A 19,284-nucleotide genomic window follows, 5' to 3' on the forward strand; every position below is an offset into this window, starting at 1 on the left:
GCAATTTGCTTCTTTATATCTGAAGAGGAATTTTACGGGAAAAAATAACAGCTTCACTAACAGTGCAGGTGAAGAATACACTTGTAAAAACAACTCCAGAGTAATAAGAGTTTATAATTGAATAATAGCAACAAAAAAGTGAGCATCTCTTGAAGGACAGGTTTACCCATTCTCTGCAGAAGGGATTTAAAACTTCCTGACAAACTGAGAGCTACACACTTGCATGTTGTAAGTAATTTGATGTGGTGTGAATTGAAACCTTCATCCAACAATATGGTAAGACATAGATTAATGGAGTAACCTTCATCCAACAATATGGTAAGACATAGATTAATGGAGTAGGAAGATTTTGATAGTGTTTGAGAATATGGATTAAAAACTTCTCCCACCTCTTATCTCACTTTATTCCACAGCTCAGAGCAGGTAATAAGGTATCCTAGGGTCAAGACAGATGACTGGGATAAATTATCTTTCCCAGTAAGGGTGTGGAAATGGAAGATGACAGATGTCAGAGTAGCACTTCTTCCACTGTCCTCTGTTCTAGATGTGATGGCTTTATAAAATGAGAATGCTTTCTTAAATACATAATTATTAGTATATATAATTCATGTCTCATGAAGTTAAGGGCCTTGACAGAATTTCATGTATGCTAGATTTGTCTGTTCTTCATCCATAATGAGGTGTGCCTCAGTGAGAGCAGCCAAGAATGAAGAGCAATATTTATTGTGTGATCAAAGAGGAAAGCAGCAGGACAAGCAGCACTGCATTATACTGGGAGCAAAGTTACTTTAGATAAGATGACTAGATTTTTTTTGTCATGTGTCCCCAATTGCTTGATCTTTTCTAAGTGAGTGTCAGTTGTTCAGTTAATGTGCATTTATGTTTACCTATACAGCCACTAAAATGAATGAGTCTTTTGCGCTCATGAAAAGCAATAGGAACAATAGATGAAAATCACTACAGAAAGAGTTTTACATTTGTATGCATCTGTAAAAGTATAGCAAATATGTTGGCCCGTGATTGTGTTCTTTCTAGGCCTGGAGATGGCGTGGGTGCAAAGGCCTCCAGAAAAGGCTGTGAGTGGGGAATTCTTCAACGTGACCTATGAAGTCTTTGCTTCAGACAGCTTTTATCAATATGCAGTGCAAAATGGAATCCTTTCTCACAGGTATTACCTCTTATAAAAATGCTTTCGTGGTCATGAGCATATGGGGATTCTGTATGTACATTTTCAGTAACATAATTGGAACATACTCTGGGGCTTCTCGCTAATTCCTTTCATCTCTTGAGGTCTCTTATAGCTCTGTTTGCCCTGATATTTTCCCCTCTGCAATGGCTTTGCTCTCAGAGCAGACATCATGGCATGCTTGTCTGCATCATCAAGGATAGGGCATGTCATCCTGTACCTGCATTACTGTCTCAGTGGAACTCTGAACATCACTTCTTGCCTTCTTTACACAAGGAATTTACAAATGAAGTTTAAGCACGAGTCCCAGACTAACCGTGCCTTATACTCATTTTAATCGTATGTGCATTTGAAGTGCACAACATGGATACGAAAAAGAGGCTGGTCCAACCCTGAATCCACTGAATTCAGTGATGAACTTCTTTTGATTTCTGTGGGATTGAAATCAGTCCAAAAGCTTGTATGTCAACTCAGAGACTGTGTTGGTAACTGTACACAACAAAGGTTAAATATAGAATGTTTATGCTACAGCTCTAGACCACTGAAAGGCTAGTACACCCTGATTTTCTCTTTTGTCTGTACATAGCAGTTCTCCATCCATATAAAACAATGTCTGGGACAGAGACTGCAGCTGTATTTCCACGCTTTCCGTGCTTGGTTAGTGTAAGAGATGTTTCTGCAAAACCTCACATTTTTCACTGCCAATCTGAGTGTTCACATTACAAAGTTCAGATTGTAAAAGCTGTTATCCTGAGAGAATTTTGTTTTCATATTGAAAGATGACCTATAATCCATTTGCAATGGCAAAACATTGATATTGTATTTTGATAATCTGTGTACTATGGTTACACAGTTTTGCACAATTTGTTTATCACGTTTTCTGAAATTTATGACTAGTAATAGTTGGAAGAACTTAACCACAAAGCAGCTTTTTTCACTGCTTGGAAAGGAATCTGTTTTTCTAGTCTTTCTGGGAAGACCCACTCCCTTAAATCAGTAAGGCATTTGGAAAATTAGGCTCTTTGTGTGCTTTTACATATCTTGCACATAGAGACAGATGGCAAATATTTAAAAATAAGACAAATCTATGCTGCAGTTTTTCAAAGAGATCAAATTTGCACCTCATTTTAACTAGAGGACTATCTGATTGACTCTTAAGCTTACAGTGGCTGACCCAAATATAGCTGAGGCTGTCAAGTCAATGTATGAGCGTCAGCATAGTTAGGTGAACCCATGATGAAGATATTGAATAAAAAATACAGAATACAGAATAAATTTTAAAAAGCAGCCATAAAGACAAATACATGATGGAATTAGACACCAACTTGCTTAAGCATTTTTTTCAACTCCCAGCATGGGCTCAAAGGCCAGTAGATTTTAATATTTTATCTGTTTAGATGTCTTGGGGAATGACAAATTTGGTTATCTCAGGTTTCAATTGTGTCTATGCCTTTGTAAATCTGGCTGTGAATACAATCTATGTCCACCTGATTCCCTATGTTTGTGTTTATTTCTTATAATACAGTCTTCTGTCTTAAAACTACTCATTACTGGCTAGTTCTTCTTTCATTAGAAACAAACTGAAAAATAAATCCTGGTGTTCTGGCATTGCTTTATAGAGATCCATGTCAAGTGCATAACATTTAAACTAAACCCTACAACTAAGTCTGGCTATAGCTACTGAGTAAACCATGTTTGCAGAAAATTATTTTATTTTAAAGACAAATTTATTAGGGTGATAACGAACTGAAAGTGTAACTGAGGAAATAGTGGGAAAAAGTGTTGCATCACATATTTCCAGGTGACTACATTTGTCTTTCAGGGATGGACTTTCAAAAGGCCCACCTTGTTTTGCTGAACAGTGCACTTTTTTCTCTAAATTTTTTATTTGAGGAATTATATCTAATATTATTGACCAATGTAGTTATTTTCCTTGGCTATTTGGGTTGTGGAGCAACGACTGGAAGTGAGTGGTATGTATGAATCATGCATAGATGAAGGTATATAATTGAAAACACTGAGAATGAAAGTAGCCAGGTACATGTATTACTGATAGTGAAAGTAGACTAATGGTATCATCTGTGCCAGATGTACCAGTGCAAGTAACCATGGTTACTTGGTTATTTCATCTGGTCATGAAGTCAGTCTAGGGAGAGGAATAGAAGTTGATACCTGCTTGTGACATAGTATCTGTCAGAAGTCCCTACTGCATGGCAGTAGGCATTGGTCAGGTTGACAGCAATCTTCATTGCTCTAGGAGCGCTTCAACCAGTAGCAAAACAAAATGGGAATAAATGGTGTAACAGTGTTTATTTCACTTCATATGTTTTTGCTGCTAATTTTTCTGTGCAGGATAAAGAACAGGCTCTCATGGTTTTTGCAATTTTGGGGAATGAGGAATGAATATAAAAGTTTCTTTCTCTCTGCTGCTTGCTAGCAATGCAACTGCTGCAAAGCAATTCTGTGAGGAGCATGAATGCCCTGCCAGCTGGAAAGATGCAAATGAGGAGAACTGCTGTGTCTATCATGCCAACATTCACTCCTGTCCTTTGGCCTTCATGGTTAGTATAATGGTGCAGCACCATGTGCTCTGTTCTTGCCACTGGATGAGACATCATTGTAATAACCAGGTTCAAGTTTATGAAGTCTTTCTGTGATTACAATTAGACCAAATCTGTAGATTGCTAAAACCACTGTGGGGATATGTGTCAGTTTCAGAATTTTTTGCACTGGATGCTGAGGCTGCAAAGCAAATGGATGGATTTTTGGACAAGGCAGTATTTGTAATCTCTCATTATGTTTAGTGGTGCTAGTTTCGTCTCTTGGAGATTACTTGACTCAGGCCTCTGTACAGTCAATAAAGAAAGAAAGACAGACCATTGAATTCTAAAGCAAGCAGTGTGAGTTGTCAGTTGGAGGTGTTACTGTCCCTGCAGCTTGTATAGGGACTCTGTATGATTTGCTTGAATTACTGAAGTTGAGAGAAGTGAGTATCACTGGCTGTGACTTGTAGAACTTAAGCCTGTATACACATGTTCTGAGATGAAATGATTTTTCTGTATTATGTCAGAGCAGAGCAAAAAAAGGAATCCAAATACCGGATAACAAAATTTGTGCGTGCAGTGTAAGCAGGATCCATTCTTCAGTCGTCTGCTTGTCTCATTATAAAAGCCTGTCCCTCTTTGAATGAATAGAGTTCTGACTCTAACAATACAGTTTAGGACATCTTTTTTTTTTCCTTTTTTTTGTATTTTGTGAGGTAAGCCTTAGCCTGCATAATAACCTTCATGCAATTGCCCGGTCTTTCTAGTTGATCTCCCTTCTGGCAATTTGACACATTCTTTGTGATCAAAGATGGTGTAATAGAAAATCTAGTCTACACACTTTACAGCTGTTTCATTTACCTTTCTGTGTGAAGGTCTCATGTCTCCATAAGAGCTCCATCTTTCTTCTCGGTTGTCCCTTCTTAAGGAGCTGTTTTATTAATGTCTCCTTGGGGGCCTTAGCTGATACCAAGACTTTGGTTTAAAAGAGGAATCCCTGCTGGAACCTGGAAACAAAGAAACTATTGTCTGCTACCGTAGTAAAGAATTTCAGCATCTCACCACTGTGGTGACCTCTCCATTGTTTCTTACTTTCATAATTAGGTCTGCTTGGAATTACGATGTGGAAAAAGTGAAAGCACGTAGCCAACATGCATTATCTGGCTTCCTTGTAAAACTTAATATTTCGGTTCCTGCTTAGAAGAAGTCTAAGCAGGTTGGCTGTCATACTGTAAGAAGGCCATGAGTATCATTGCATAAGCTTGAACACTTCAAAGCAAGCTTTTTCCATTATTCGAGAGGAGGTTTTGTTGAATTTTCTTTTTGCAGTGTCATGACTTTTAAAATGTTTTATCTTGGTTAACATGAACTCCATTTTTTTTGATTTGGTTTATGACTTACAGTGCATTGAAAGAAGTGCCTGAAGAAATATCTGGAGTTAGGAGACAAACTTAATCCTTTCAAACAAACAAAAAAATGCAAGATCTTCAAACAGCCAAAATAATCTTCAATGGTTGCCGTTGCTGGGAGGTTTACATCTTAACAGCTTTACTGAGAAATGCTGTGCAAATAGGCACAGAAGAGGTGCCTTCCTTCCTCATTAAAGGAAAAATAAAGCAGCCATAGCAAAAGTGAAACTGCAATAAAACCCTTTTAGAAAAATATAAAAGTGAGATATGATTCTGATTCTGGTTCTAAAACATCATATCTTGAACAAGTGTATTAACATCATAGAATTACTGCAGTTAAAATTTGGGAGCATGTTTTTTTTTTCCTGTATTAAAAAAAACCCACAAAGCAACAATATTTGTGAAATTTTAACTCATTATAGGCACAATTGCTTCTCTTATCTTTTATCACAGAACAGCGTTGCTTGTAGTTTGGCATGTTAATAGATTTGGTTATAAAATATCACTTTATTTGCTGTCAGAGAATGCAAGTCATTTTAAGAAAGTAAAACAGGAGGAGCTAGGATTTTTATTGTGTTGTGGTTTACTGACATAACCAATATGTCTGATAAAGGGTAGAGGAGGAATATGTGGTCCATGGATCCCAGATGATGGCCAGATATTTACTCACACTTTGTCTACAGCTGGCAAAATAAGCCAGAGAAACTGGACTGCTAAGGTAAGGTATATTTATTGCATACAGGAATTTACCTGGTTTGCTTTTTTCAGAGCTTACTTGCTAGTAGTTTAGTGCAGTTCGTGTACATGTTCCCCATCTCATTTATTTGTCTGTTGTGTAAGTGATGCATATGGCTGAGTAATATCAATTCCCAACTGACTTGACTTGAAGTAACAGCTTTTCACGCTACTACTCCTTAGGTAGTTAGTAGAGGTAGTGGGGATGGGAGGGAAGAGAATAGCCTAATCTGTTCATTTAAGGCCTACGCTATATTGCACTACTGACTGAACTGTGTTGCAGGTTAATATGGTCATCAGGGAGCTTCTACCCAGCAGAAGTAACAGGGAAGCAAACATGGAAGAATGCATAGGCTGATAGCCCTGCTTAGTGAAAAGAATGCACACCAAGAGGGAAATCAGATCTGCCTTTCCCACAAGAGTTGTCTCTCCTGCTTCTGTTTGTTTCCCCAGTCAAGGACACCTGTCTTTCTTGAATCTGAAAAAATGCATGCATTCTTTCTCCAGACACCACAATTAGACAATTGCTGTTAGAAAAGCCTACTGTATGCAAATGAAGTTTTGATCCTCGCTGCTTTGTTTGTTTTCTTGGCAGGTTGTTTTAGTTCACGTGGGTGTAACTTCTCTCATCGCACACGTCAGAGTTGGGAGAATGCAAGTTGCTCTGGAAGCAAAAACCACAGTCCTTCCTGCAGTAGGTACGATATAAATGAAGATGTGAGGGAATTGCTTGTTGGCTGCAAATCTCAATGCTTTTATCATTCCTGCATGGTTACTAAGAGCAAAAGGGACTCCTACCTCATCTTACCATTGACGGTACACAAAAGTCTTCCTAAAATTCTTCTTCACATAACACTGAACGTTTGAAAAAGTGTTTGAGATTCTAACCTGTGTATGAATCTAGAACAGTAGGTACCCACTCTTGTCAAGTAGGTGAAGTCAAATACTATGACCAATTGCTTCAGGTACTACAAGGCTTGTCTGCAGTTGATGGGGATGTGAAAATATTCTTCCAGCTACTATGTTGTGACGATCTGGACACTCACGGGAGCAGACTTGCCTGAGGCATAATGGAAATGTGGAAAGCCATCTTGGTTCCCTTGTTCACATTAAAATTCTATTGCTCCCATAGTCATCAATCTTTCATTCACTTTAGTATAGCTCTATGCAGGGAAGCAGAAATAACCAATTATTTTAGCAACGTAAAATTCAAAAAGTGGACTTTATTAAATAAATTAAACACACAACCTGAAGAAAAATATTGGGTAAAATAGGAATGTCATCACAGCACTCTTGTTAGCTACTCTTCTGGAAGTTTGAGAATATATTTCCCAATGTTACGGAGAAAAAAAAAGAACCAAAGCAACTCCAATGCAGATGGAAGTATATAGCTATAGAATTTGCTGTTCATTTCAAGATAGCTCCAGCTGAGTTTTCCAGGAAACTTCCAATTTATCAGAAAAGAAATTTTAAAAATGCAGCTCTGCCCCTGAGGCAGAAAATGACTTCTGTGATTATCCTGGTATTATACTTGAATCAAATGGACTGAGGCAGAATTATTACTGAGTGGTGGATTTTGTTTTGTTGATTTTTTTTTTTTCAATATATTGCATAGTGACAGAATAATACCTTCAGCTTGTCTCAGAAGGCTGAAGTACAGCATGATATTAGTTTAGTCACAGAGGTAAAATTTAAACACTATTCAGGACATGAGAGAAGGAGTTTTGTCCTTTAGGGCTTTAGTTTTAAATCGCATCTGATACTGCTGATAATTTTTGTAAGACCTTGGAGAAAAAGAAGTCCTTGAAGTACAGGTTGCAAGGTTTCATTCTGCGGTACCCAGCATCTGCTGCTGCTACTAAGAAAGGGTCTGGAGATTTCAAGGGCTGGATTAAGTACAAAAAATATAAAAGACAATGCCTGCCTTCAGGAACTTTAAGTCTAAGAAAAAACAGATGGACAATCAAAAACAGAGTATTGATGAAGTGAGTTATACACAAAACATGTCAAAGGCTCTGATGTCATTAACAATTTAGTCTGATCAAAGAGATACGGTATAACTTTAAAAATTCAGATTATTCTTTCAGCTTCTAGGATGCTATCTCTGGAATCTTCAAAATTTATTCTTTCTGATAATCTGAGGTTTCCCAGCTCAAGAACCATGTGTTTAAATCTGAATACAACCTCAGAGATGGAGGAAACTGCCTTAAAATATTCTGATATGTGTTTCCTTTTCTGATCAGTCTGTGGAGATGGCTTTTGTGAGGAAGAAGAAGGCTGCTCTGTCTGTCCAGCGGATTGTGGGGAATGCCCTCTGTCTGCTGATGCAAGGATAGCAATTGCCTTACCAATATGTTTAGTCTGCACTGGCTTCATTTTGACGACCATGGTAAGTATTCTTTTTCTGCTATTTCCTTTCTCTTACTTCTGTGATTTGGTTAGTTAGAGTGGAGCTCTCTCTTAGTAGAGGGATAGATTTTCTTCTGTGTCCGGAACCTATGTGCTATGGAAGAAAGCAAAAGGAAGGGAAGCAACTTTTTCGGCTTCTTTATGAAGGGAGGTTTATTGAGCTAGGAATGTACATCCTGTAGGACAGAAGACTGAAGAGGAATGTAACAGGGATGGTTATACAATAGTAAAGGAAGAAAAGATTTTTCACAACATAGGAATGAAGGGGTGCCGGTAAAGTAAGAGTACTTTTCACTTAGAATAAAACTCTGTTATGAAATTAGCTGCTTCTGGCCTATGGAGGCCAGAAGTATAAATGAATTAAAAAACAAATTAGGTAAATTCATAAAGGAATTAGCTTCACCAGAGGCCATTAAATCTCAAAGTCCAAATAAAATTTATAATGGAAAACATTCGACTTGGGATATTCTCAAAAAGAAATAATGAGAAGAGGATCGTTCTCTTTTTTCTGTTTTTTGTTGGTTTTTGGTTTGTTGTTTTGTTGATTTTTTTTAATAGGCTCATTTTCTTAGTGTAACTGAACCAGTTTGGTTCAGTTCAAAGTGACTAATTTTGCACAATAGCTACCAATTATTATAACAGGTTCATAAAGGAAAAACAAAAAGAGAATGAGAGAAGAGTGTATGAATATGGGATAAGTAATTTTGGATACCTTTGAATGAAAATGCCTGTATAAAGAGGAGTAGCTTCTTATTTCACAGTGCTTCTGGAAAAGAGGAAATACATTCCTTATGTGTCTGCATCTTGAAAAAAAAACACTTTTCTGAATGTCATAAGGATTTAGCAGGTGAATATGGCAGTTGTAGAGTCATTATGTACATTATTATGTACAGGTAATTTGTTTGGGATTTGGCCTATAAATCCTGTAAATCGATAGGCTCCTCTTTCCTCAGAGATTCCTTCTCTTTCCATCTTGTACTGCAGTTGTAGTGATCATCCGAGGTAGGCAAGTGCAGTGCGAGGGAATGAGCAGGAGAAGGCCAATGGCCCACTGAGTGAGGTACAACAGGAGGCCTGAATTGCAATTAGATTTTTTCTCTGTTTTGTGCCTCTCTGTGTGGCTTTGCAAGCTAGGAATGGAAGCACTGCTGAAAAGTATTTGTGCATTTATAATTTTCAGGGCAGTTGAGACAAAGTGTTTATAGTAACTGTCCTGTAAAACCGTGTGGTCTGATAGAAATACATAATTGAACAGATGAGAAGTTCAGGCAGTTTTAAACAATTGGCACTGTAGAAAGAGCAATGGAGTTTCTTGGTCTTGCATAGGTTTATCTAAAAGTCTTGTAGCAAAATTTACCTATTATTTCTGCTATTTTTCTGGAGGTTTTGAGGGTTTTTGTTTCTTCTTGCATTTCTGTGTACTTATTCCTGCTAACTTCTGCAGTAGTATCTTCTCTTTTTTTAATGTTTTATTTATATGATAAAGATATCTAAACAAGATAGGAAAGATCCTTTTATCCAATTCAGTAATTAAAACCATATGAAAAGAACCATCTGGCAAACTAATGCCTTCTTTAATCATTCAAGTAGAGGACATGATTCCTTTGATATCAGTGTCTGTAGCAAGCCTAGTGGTTGCTTCTAGCTAATATGTCTTTGTTCGGTCATACCTTTGCAAGGTAAAATGTAGATGTCTTTTCTCAGAAACCTTTTGAAATAAATGGGATGACTTAATTTTGATTCAATGAGTTCTATATTTGTCATAAATTTCTACCAAAATATCGACACAATCTCCACACCATGTTCCTTGCATATTATCTGGGCTTTTGTTACCTGTTCCAGTGAAAGCATAAGTCCTAGTATTAAATTGCACACTATAGAAAATGGTATAATAATGGTAAAATGCTGCTTTGGTTTGACATTTTGTCATTGACTGCAGCTATAACAGCTGTATAATTTAATGTGCTCCCCCTCTTTTGAAAGCATGTGTTTACACTTTCTGTGTTAGTTTTGCATGTCAGCTCTACAGAAAATCAGCTATTAGATTGATGCTGTCTTTACAAAGTAGTCACAGAATCCCCACTTAATATTCTTTATGCTGGAGTATTTGAGATAATGTGACCTCATTTGTGGATTGGGGGCTAATTCAATTATAAAGTATAAGATGTATTACACGTTACCTTGGGGTTGGAATGTAGTGTGTTCCTATCATGCTCTTACATAGAATAGGACATTTCCATGGCTTGAGGTGATGTCAACCACTCAAGTGATGTCCATGCTGAGATGTAAATGTACTGCATAAAAAGTATTGACAATAATGAAGAGTTTGTAGCCAATGCAAAATATGACATGTAATTAGATTCTAGAGCATAGAATGTACGGTTTTTAAGATATTCATCAGATGCTGGGTTATTCTAAGGCTGTTATAAATACTTTTGGTTCTAATGTTACTCATAAGATATATGTTGGATCCTTAAATATCAGATTTTGTTTATGTACTTATAAACTTTAATATTAAAAAAAAAAAGAGTTTAATTCCTTCAAAATCATCAGGGCTACATCAGGAATAAATTTGATTTATTTTTGTAGTGGTTTCAATATCAGAAACAAAAGATGTTTTGGGATGAAAGCTGGATTATAGACTTTACCTGCATCAAACAAGGTTAGTAACTTGTCATTTTGATACTATGATCAGTTTCCTTAATAATTACGAAAAATAATCTCAGTCGTAAATACATCTTCATATTTTAAGGGTCTTGCAAAATATGAATCAATTTGTGGAAGACATATCCAAAGTAACTTCTGTGATCTGGTCACTGATATTTTTCTTCATTGAAACTTTAGATGTCAAAGTTATTTTAAATAGTTTCCTTCCTTTTTATGGTGATTTGTCAATTGAAACAGACAGGCCTATCCCAAAATAAACACATGACCTCTGACTTGGACAAAATAAATTACAGTTGCTTCAGTGGATGCATCATTCTGTATAATTGGTCTCACTAAGTTGTCCTGGATTTGCACAAATATAATGAGAGATATAAGGAAATCTTAATTTCTCTCAGTGTATACTATCTGTGAGAGACTTGCTGCAAAAAATAATCAATTTTGGCCAGAGTTTTTTTCATTTTACCTTCTGAATATAAAACAGGATTTAATTGGTTCTAATTAACCATGTTAAGAATAAAATCACATGTCATTATATGCTTTACTATGCTGCACTTAAAATAGGTATAATTTATTTACTTTGCTGTTCGTTGTTTCAGCATTCAGAAGGAAAACAGTGCCTAGATCCTCAGAAAGGGTAAATCTGTAGAAAATCTGCTGAAGTTGATAGGTCTGTGCTGATGTACATTCTCTCACTTTATGTCTCTGTGAGGAATTGCTAGAAAGATGTCTGCTTTATCTGCTATGTCATTGTGTTGCTAATAGAAGTGTCAAGACATTCTATGTTCAAGTATAGTAGAGATACTTTCAACCATAGACTTAAACATTAATTTCTGTGTAGTTTTGATTTGACATCCTCTTTGCTGTAAAGAACAGATGTCAGTTTAGAAATTAATTGGAGTACATAAACCAAACCAAATTTCAGTCCAGATTTGTGAAAACAGAAATGGAACACTCAAGGAATACTGTCTTTCAATATAGCAAGAAAGCAACACGAGCAAATTTTTAGCTCATAGTAAAAAGCTGATAGTGATAGGAGAAACAATAGAGAAAGACTGAGGGAAAAGAAAAACGTATTAAAAGTTAATTCGAAAAATCCAAGATCAAAGACAGTTTTCTTGGAGGGGAGCCTGCAAAGCGACAATACTGTTTAACACCTAGGAATGATAATTAACAATTTAAGAGTAATAAGGACTGATAATATGATGAGATTTGGAAACAGACATTGTGTCTCCACTGGACAGAGCTGTCCAGAGATACCCACAGCAGCCTGAAATCATAGAGTCATAGAATCATAGAATGGCACAGGCTGGAAGGGACCTCAGAGATCGTCTAATCCAACCTCCCTGTCATGGGCAGGGACGCCTCTCAACTAGACCAGACTACTCAAGGCTCCGTCCAACCTGGCCTTGAACACCTCCAGGGAGGGGGCATCCACAACTTCTCTGGGCAATTTATTCCAAAGTCTTACCACCCGCATACTGAAGAATTTCTTCCTAAAATCTAATCTAAATCTGTTCTCCTTCAACTTAAACCCATTTCCCCTTGTCCTGTCAGTGGACACTCTTGTAAAAAGTCCCTTCCCAGCCTTCCTGTAGGTTCCCTTCAGGTGTTGGAAGGCAGCTATTAGGTCCTCCCGAAGTCTTCTCTTTTCAAGGCTGAACAATCCCAGCTCCCGCAACCTGTCCTCGTAGCAGAGGTGCTCCAGGCCCTGGATCATCTTTGTGGCCCTCCTCTGAACACGCTCCAACAAATCTGTGTCTCTCTTATGGTGAGGACACCAGAACTGGACGCAGTATTCGAGGTGGGGTCTCACAAGAGCAGAGTAGAGGGGAAGAATCACCTCTTGACCTGCTGACCACGCTTCTCTTCACAGAATCACAGAGTCACAGAATGTTAGGGATTGGAAGTGACCTCAAAGGATCATCTAGTCCAATCCCCCTGCCGGAGCAGGACCACCTAGATTAGATCACACAAGAATGCATCCAGGCGGGTTTTGAACATTTCCAGAGAAGGAGACTCCACAACCTCTCTGGGCAGCCTGTTCCAGTGTTCTGTTATCCTTGCTGTGAAGAAGTTCTTCCTCATGTTTAAGCGGAACCTCCTATGTTCCAGCTTATATCCATTTCCCCTTGTCCTGTTATTGGATGCCACTGAGAAGAGCCTGGCTCCATCCTCATGACAGTCACCCTTTCCATATTTATAAACATTAATGAGGTCCCCCCTCAGTCTCCTCTTCTCCAAGCTAAAGAGACCCAGCTCCCTCAGCCTTTCCTCATAAGGGAGATGCTCCACTCCCTTCATCATCTTTGTGGCCCTGCGCTGGACTCTCTCAAGCAGTTCCTTGTCCTTGTTGAACTGAGGGGCCCAGAACTGGACACAATATTCCAGATGCGGCCTCACCAGGGCAGAGTAAAGGGGGAGGAGAACCTCTCTCGACCTACTAACCACACCCCTTCTCATACACCCCAGGATGCCATTGGCCTTCTTGGCCACAAGGGCACATTGCTGGCTCATGGTCATCCTGCTGTTCACCAGGACCCCCAGATCCCTTTCCTCTGTGCTGTTCCCCAACAGTTCAGTCCCCAACTTGTACTGGTACACGGGGTTGTTCTTACCTAAATGCAAGACTCTACACTTGCCCTTGTTGTATTTCATTAAACTTCTTCCTGCCCAACTCTCCAGCCTGTCCAGGTCTCTCTGAATGGCAGCACAGCCTTCAGGTGTGTCAGCCACTCCTCCCAGTTTAGTGTCATCAGCAAACTTGCTGACCATGCACTCTATCCCCTCATCCAAGTCATCAATGAATATGTTAAACAATACAGGTCCCAGTACTGACCCTTGAGAGACTCCACTGGATACAGGCCTCCAACTGGACTCTGTCCCATTGACCACTACTCTCTGGCTTCTATCCTTCAGCCAGTTCACAATCCACCTCACTATCCGATCATCCAGACCACACTTCCTCAGTTTAGCTGTGAGGATGCCATGGGAGACTGTGTCAAATGCTTTACTGAAGTCAAGATAGACCACATGCACTGCTCTACCATCATCCACCCACTGGGTGATATCCTCATAAAAAGCTATCAGGTTTGTCAAGCATGACTTCCTCTTAGTGAAGACATGTGACTGCCTCTAATGACCCTCTTATCCTTGATGTGCCTAGAGACAGCACCAAGGATAAGTTGTTCCATTATGTTTCCAGGGATGGAAGTGAGGCTGACCAGTCTATAGTTAGCTGGTTCTTCCTTCTTGCCCTTTTTGAAGACCAGAGTGACATTTGCTTTCCTCCAGTCCTCAGGCACCTCTTCGATACCTCTCTTGATACATCCCAGGATGCGGTTGGCCTTCTGGGCCGCATGAGCGCACTGCGGGCTCATGTTGAGCTTCTCATCTATAAAAACCCCCAAATCCTTCTCTTCAGGGCTACTCTCAACCCACTCTGTGCCCAGTTTGTATTTGTGCCTAGGCTTGGCCCGACCCAGGTGAAGGACCTTGCATTTTGACTTGTTGAAACTCATGCAGTTTGCACTGGCCCATTTCTCAAGCCTATCAAGGTCCCTCTGGATGGCATCTCTTCCCTCAAGTGAGTCCATGGCACCACACAACTTGGTGTCGTCGGCAAACTTACTGAGGGTGCACTCAATGCCATCATCAATGTACAGTTGTCTAAATGGAAACACATCAGCAGTTCTGTACTCAGGGTATATAGCCTGTGCTATGAAAAATTAGCTTTATTTTTTCCAGATAACTCCTTTTTGGTACATTGCACTATATATATCTCTTTATATATCTATATATCTCTATCTATCTATAGAGATATATATATACATACACGCTTTTATTCTCAAAGCTACCTCAGGGATCTCTAATGTATTTCTGGGTGGAAAGCTGTAGAAAGACTCCAAAGGTCAACACAATTTTGAACTGCATATGGATAATAATATGGTGAGGGAAGATTCATAGATTCATAGATTCATAGATTTCTAGGTTGGAAAAGACCTTAGAGATCATCGAGTCCAACCATCCCTAATCCCCATTAAACCATATTCTCAAGTAGATCATCCACCCTATTCTTAAACACATCCAGGGACGGGGACTCAACCACCTCCCTGGGCAGCCTATTCCAGTGGCTGACAACCCTTTCAGAGAAGAAATACTTCCTAACATCCAACCTGAATCTCCCCTGACTAAGCTTATACCCATTTCCTCTTGTTCTATCACCCAACACTAATGTAAAGAGCCCTTCCCCTACCTTCCCACCATCTTTTCTCAAGTATTTATAGGCCGTAATCAGGTCTCCCCTCAGCCTCCTCTTCTCCAGGCTAAACAGCCCCAACTCCCTCAGCCGCTCCTCATAAGTTTTATTTTCCAGCCCCTTGACCAGTTTAGTCGCCCTTCTTTGGACTCGCTCCAGGAGCTCAATATCTCTCTTAAAGCGAGGGGCCCAAAACTGGACACAATATTCCAGGTGCGGCCTCACCAGTGCTGAGTACAGGGGCAGGATCACTTCCCTGCTCCTGCTGGATACACTATTCTTGATACACGCCAGTAACCCATTGGCCTTTTTGGCCACCTGGGCACACTGCTGGCTCATATCAAGCCGGTAGTCAACCAACACCCCCAGGTCCTTCTCCGCCAGGCAGCTCTCCAGCCACTCCTCCCCGAGTCTATAGCGATGCTTGGGGTTTTTATACCCCAAGTGAAGGACTCTGCACTTGGCCTTATTAAAGCTCATGCCATTGGCCTCAGCCCAACGATCCAGTCTGTTCAAATCCCTCTGAAGAGCCTCCCTACCCTCGAGCAGATTGACACAGCCTCCCAGCTTGGTGTCGTCCGCAAACTTACTGAGGGTACATTCAATCCTCATCGAGGTCATTGATAAAGATGTTAAACAGAACTGGACCCAGCACTGAGCCCTGGGGAACCCCACTGGTGACCGGCCTCCAGACGGATTTAGCCCCATTTACCACCACTCTTTGGGCCCGGCCATCCAGCCGGTTTTTAACCCAAAGGAGGGTGTGCCTATCCAGGCCAGCAGTTATCAGTTTCTCAACCAGGGGTGAGATGCAGGGTGAGATGCGGAAGTTCCTCAGCAACTCTGTATTGGATACTTATACCAAGGAGAGTTGAGAGGTTTCAGCAATGCTGAGACTAATTGGCTAAATCTGGGTTTCAATTGGAGATGGCGAAATGATATGTAATTCATTAATTAATTTTTTTTAAATCCATTTTGTTACCTTGAGCTGGTCAACAGAAATTTAAAAACATACGTTGAGATCACTGATTTTTTTTTCAACTGACTGTATTGTTGCTCTTCTCTAACTTCCCTTTGGTGTGAGAATCACTTCCCACATCCCTGTACTTTACAGTCTTCTAGGAGCTCCAAATAGACTTGTTAAAGTATGGCACAGGGCTTGCTCTGCTTCCCTGGGTTCTCCTCGACATCCAAGTAGTACCAAGGGCTAATCATCCCAAAAGCGGAGAAATTAGACTTACGTCAAATCCTGAGGATTAATGGGAAAGATCTCTGGCAATGAATCACCCCTGGAAGTTTTTTACTTTCTATGCAGCAGTCACATTCCAAGCAATGGCTTTCTGTCTTAAGTGTTAACAACACCAGCTGAGATGCAAAGATTGGGAGAATTCCCTATATTTGTCTGCCTCTGGAGTGTCTGTTTTGGCAATAATATGCATCTTTCAGGTGCCTTTTCTCATCCCGCATTCCTTTTAGATTGTATAGTACGAACAGCTACAGGAAGCATGATGAGTGCTCCCCCAGCACCCAGTGACTCCAATGCCAGCTGTATCACTGCTCTGAGCTCCTGCACAGCAGCTGCCAACATGTCCAGTAAACAGTACTTCACCCACACTGGGAAATAGTAAGTCGATATACTACTCATTTACTGCAGTACCTACTGTCCTATAGTTTAACATTGCTTTCTGGTTCTTGCCACTTTACTGGCACTACTGGATAGATAGTGCAGAAGCTTGCATTTCTCTTATTAGACCAAATCCAGTAAGTCAATATCATCATCTGGATTCTGTTCTACATAGTGGCTGTGGAATATCTTATATGCCAGGCTTCTGTTTTGGTTGTCATTTCTCCTTTTTTTTCTTGGGAAATTGTTAAAAGGCTGTGGCTGCATAACGTGTCTTGCATCTGTTAATGAACGGTCCTTACTGTTCCAATATAATTGGAGCCCATGCTTTTATGCAGCCCTTTTTCTAAAATGCAGGCAGAGCACAGCTATGTTCTTTGCACTAAAGAGTGACATCCTGTACAGTAGCACATTAGAAATCTTGTCCTTAAACCAGCTGATGTGACTCAAGATATAGAGCATTTCGCCTCTTGATCCCATTATAAGGGTGCACATCATATAACTATACGGGCAAACAATGTAGCCATATCCTGCTATCCAGAAAACAATTTTTCCCATAAAAATAATGTAAAGGATACAGGTGGAACATGTGCAAAGATGGAAGTAGTACCTACCATTTGAATACACAGGGCAGGATCTGTGCTTTGCAGGATAGAGGAGTTTTCTTAGGATCATTGGCTGGGGGACCAGCTGTCTTTTCAGGACAGATCACTGTTCTGGAAAATTGCAGCCACTTCATTGATGAGACACTATGTCCACCATAGATCTTTTACAGTGAGCATTTTTGCTGCTGCTTTCTGAACGATGACATTTTCATCATCATCATCATCATCATTATCATCATCATCATCTTCCTCAGATGAATCAATGTCAAATACAACATCAAGGGTGGAAGATCTAAGAATGAGGCATTCAGTCTCATTGGTGAAACACTTGCATCTGCTACACTGCAGATCCAGTACTCTGTATTTGTATGGTGGGTATCACTGAAATTCCTGCATGTATCTCCACAGGATTCCTTTATTCTTCCAAGGAAAAATGCTTTGTTCAAACTCAGCTGCTTCATTACTGATAATATTTCACCCATGAGAACAAAAGGGTGTTAAATATCAGTGGTGGATCTCCAAAACAGTAGACAGAAGCAATGGATAGCAGGGATGTTGCTGTATGACTTTCACTAGCTCTGATGTTTTTCACTAGCTACTCCATCACCCAACTGCCTCAACTGACTTGTACACTGTCACATTCCAAATGTCATCCACCGATCAAGGATGCTTGAATATAATCTAAATGGTTCCCTTAGCATAGAAACAGGGCCTTGTCACCTGTCGTGTGCACAGATTCAGATTCACATCCACAATACAGACACGCTTAAGTTCTGTGCCTCATCTCTGGAGATACAAAGCTACCCACTGTAGAAAAAATCCAGTCCATTTTTGTTTTGTAGTCTGACAGGCTTATGAAGTTGGCCTAAAACTCTGTGAACAGCATTTCATTCTGTTTCAGCGATGGTAGAACAGTGGCTATAAAGAAAATAATGAAGAAGGCATTCACGCTGTCCAAATCCATACGTAAAGAAGTAAAGCAAGTGAGGTAAGAAGTAAAACCTAAGAAATGTATGTTGTTCCATTTTTACATTGGGTCTTTAGGGGTTACAATTTGTCCAAATTGGACTGTAAGTTCATATTGCTCTTTCTTTCAAACTTTAGTTTGACACCAGACTTATGCCTGTTTTACTTTTCTCTCTACATTGCGAGACAAGGCACTTAGTTTTCCAGTTACCCTACAAAAAGCAGGAGGGACATCCATTAAAATTGCTGTTGTGCTGTGATTTCTGTTGATTTTCACAGAGAACTTGACCATCCCAATCTCTGCAAATTCATTGGAGGTTGTATAGAAGTGCCAAATGTTGCCATTGTGACAGAGTACTGCCCCAAAGGCAGCCTGAGTGATGTTCTGCTCAATGAAGACATTCCTTTGAACTGGGGCTTCAGGTAGAAAAACCTTTTTTTAAAAGCTAAATGACACAAGCTGTGCTATATGCTGTTTAGGACAAGATGTTAATTTTAGATGATGTCCTTGGATAGGTGGGCCTGAACTATGATGTGGAGAGAATGAAGAAGAAAGAGAAAGAAAGAAAGCAAATTCAAGTATCCAGCCCAAATTGTCTTCTGGATTTTTGAGCAATCATATGTTTAGCACTGGTCATGCTAAGCCAATGACTTTTCAGCCCACCTCTAGTTATAATGCAAAACTGTTTTTAAACCTTTTTTCCCATGTAACTTCATTTTGTTCTCAAATATCTTGGGCATCCTCATTTACTTAAAAATCACTGCATCTGTTTGTGAAGACACATTAGTGAAGTGATTAGCATACCTAAAAAGGCTTTATTATATTTACCAATACAGAAAATGAGCTCACATTGTCAATAAAACTTCCACACAGGCAATGACATT

The 19,284-nt window shown here is 39.6% G+C and overlaps 1 protein-coding gene across 5 annotated transcripts in view; it reads left to right on the plus strand.

Annotated features, from left to right (window-relative positions):
• The window catches only part of LOC104373225 (atrial natriuretic peptide receptor 2), a 62,989-nt gene that overhangs the window by 24,172 nt on the left and 19,533 nt on the right, over positions 1–19,284 (plus strand). For all 5 annotated transcript variants that reach the window (XM_086628813.1, XM_086628809.1, XM_086628811.1 and 2 more), the window contains 9 exons: positions 1,036–1,168; positions 3,624–3,747; positions 5,752–5,856; positions 6,469–6,571; positions 8,117–8,262; positions 10,872–10,944; positions 16,681–16,828; positions 18,335–18,421; positions 18,679–18,822. In XM_086628813.1, the coding sequence (XP_086484939.1) occupies positions 1,036–1,168; positions 3,624–3,747; positions 5,752–5,856; positions 6,469–6,571; positions 8,117–8,262; positions 10,872–10,944; positions 16,681–16,828; positions 18,335–18,421; positions 18,679–18,822 (1,063 nt within the window). The remainder of the gene's footprint in view (positions 1–1,035; positions 1,169–3,623; positions 3,748–5,751; positions 5,857–6,468; positions 6,572–8,116; positions 8,263–10,871; positions 10,945–16,680; positions 16,829–18,334; positions 18,422–18,678; positions 18,823–19,284) is intronic.

This window comes from Tauraco erythrolophus, chromosome Z, assembly GCF_009769465.1.
Source record: "Tauraco erythrolophus isolate bTauEry1 chromosome Z, bTauEry1.pri, whole genome shotgun sequence".
NCBI lineage: Eukaryota > Metazoa > Chordata > Aves > Musophagiformes > Musophagidae > Tauraco > Tauraco erythrolophus.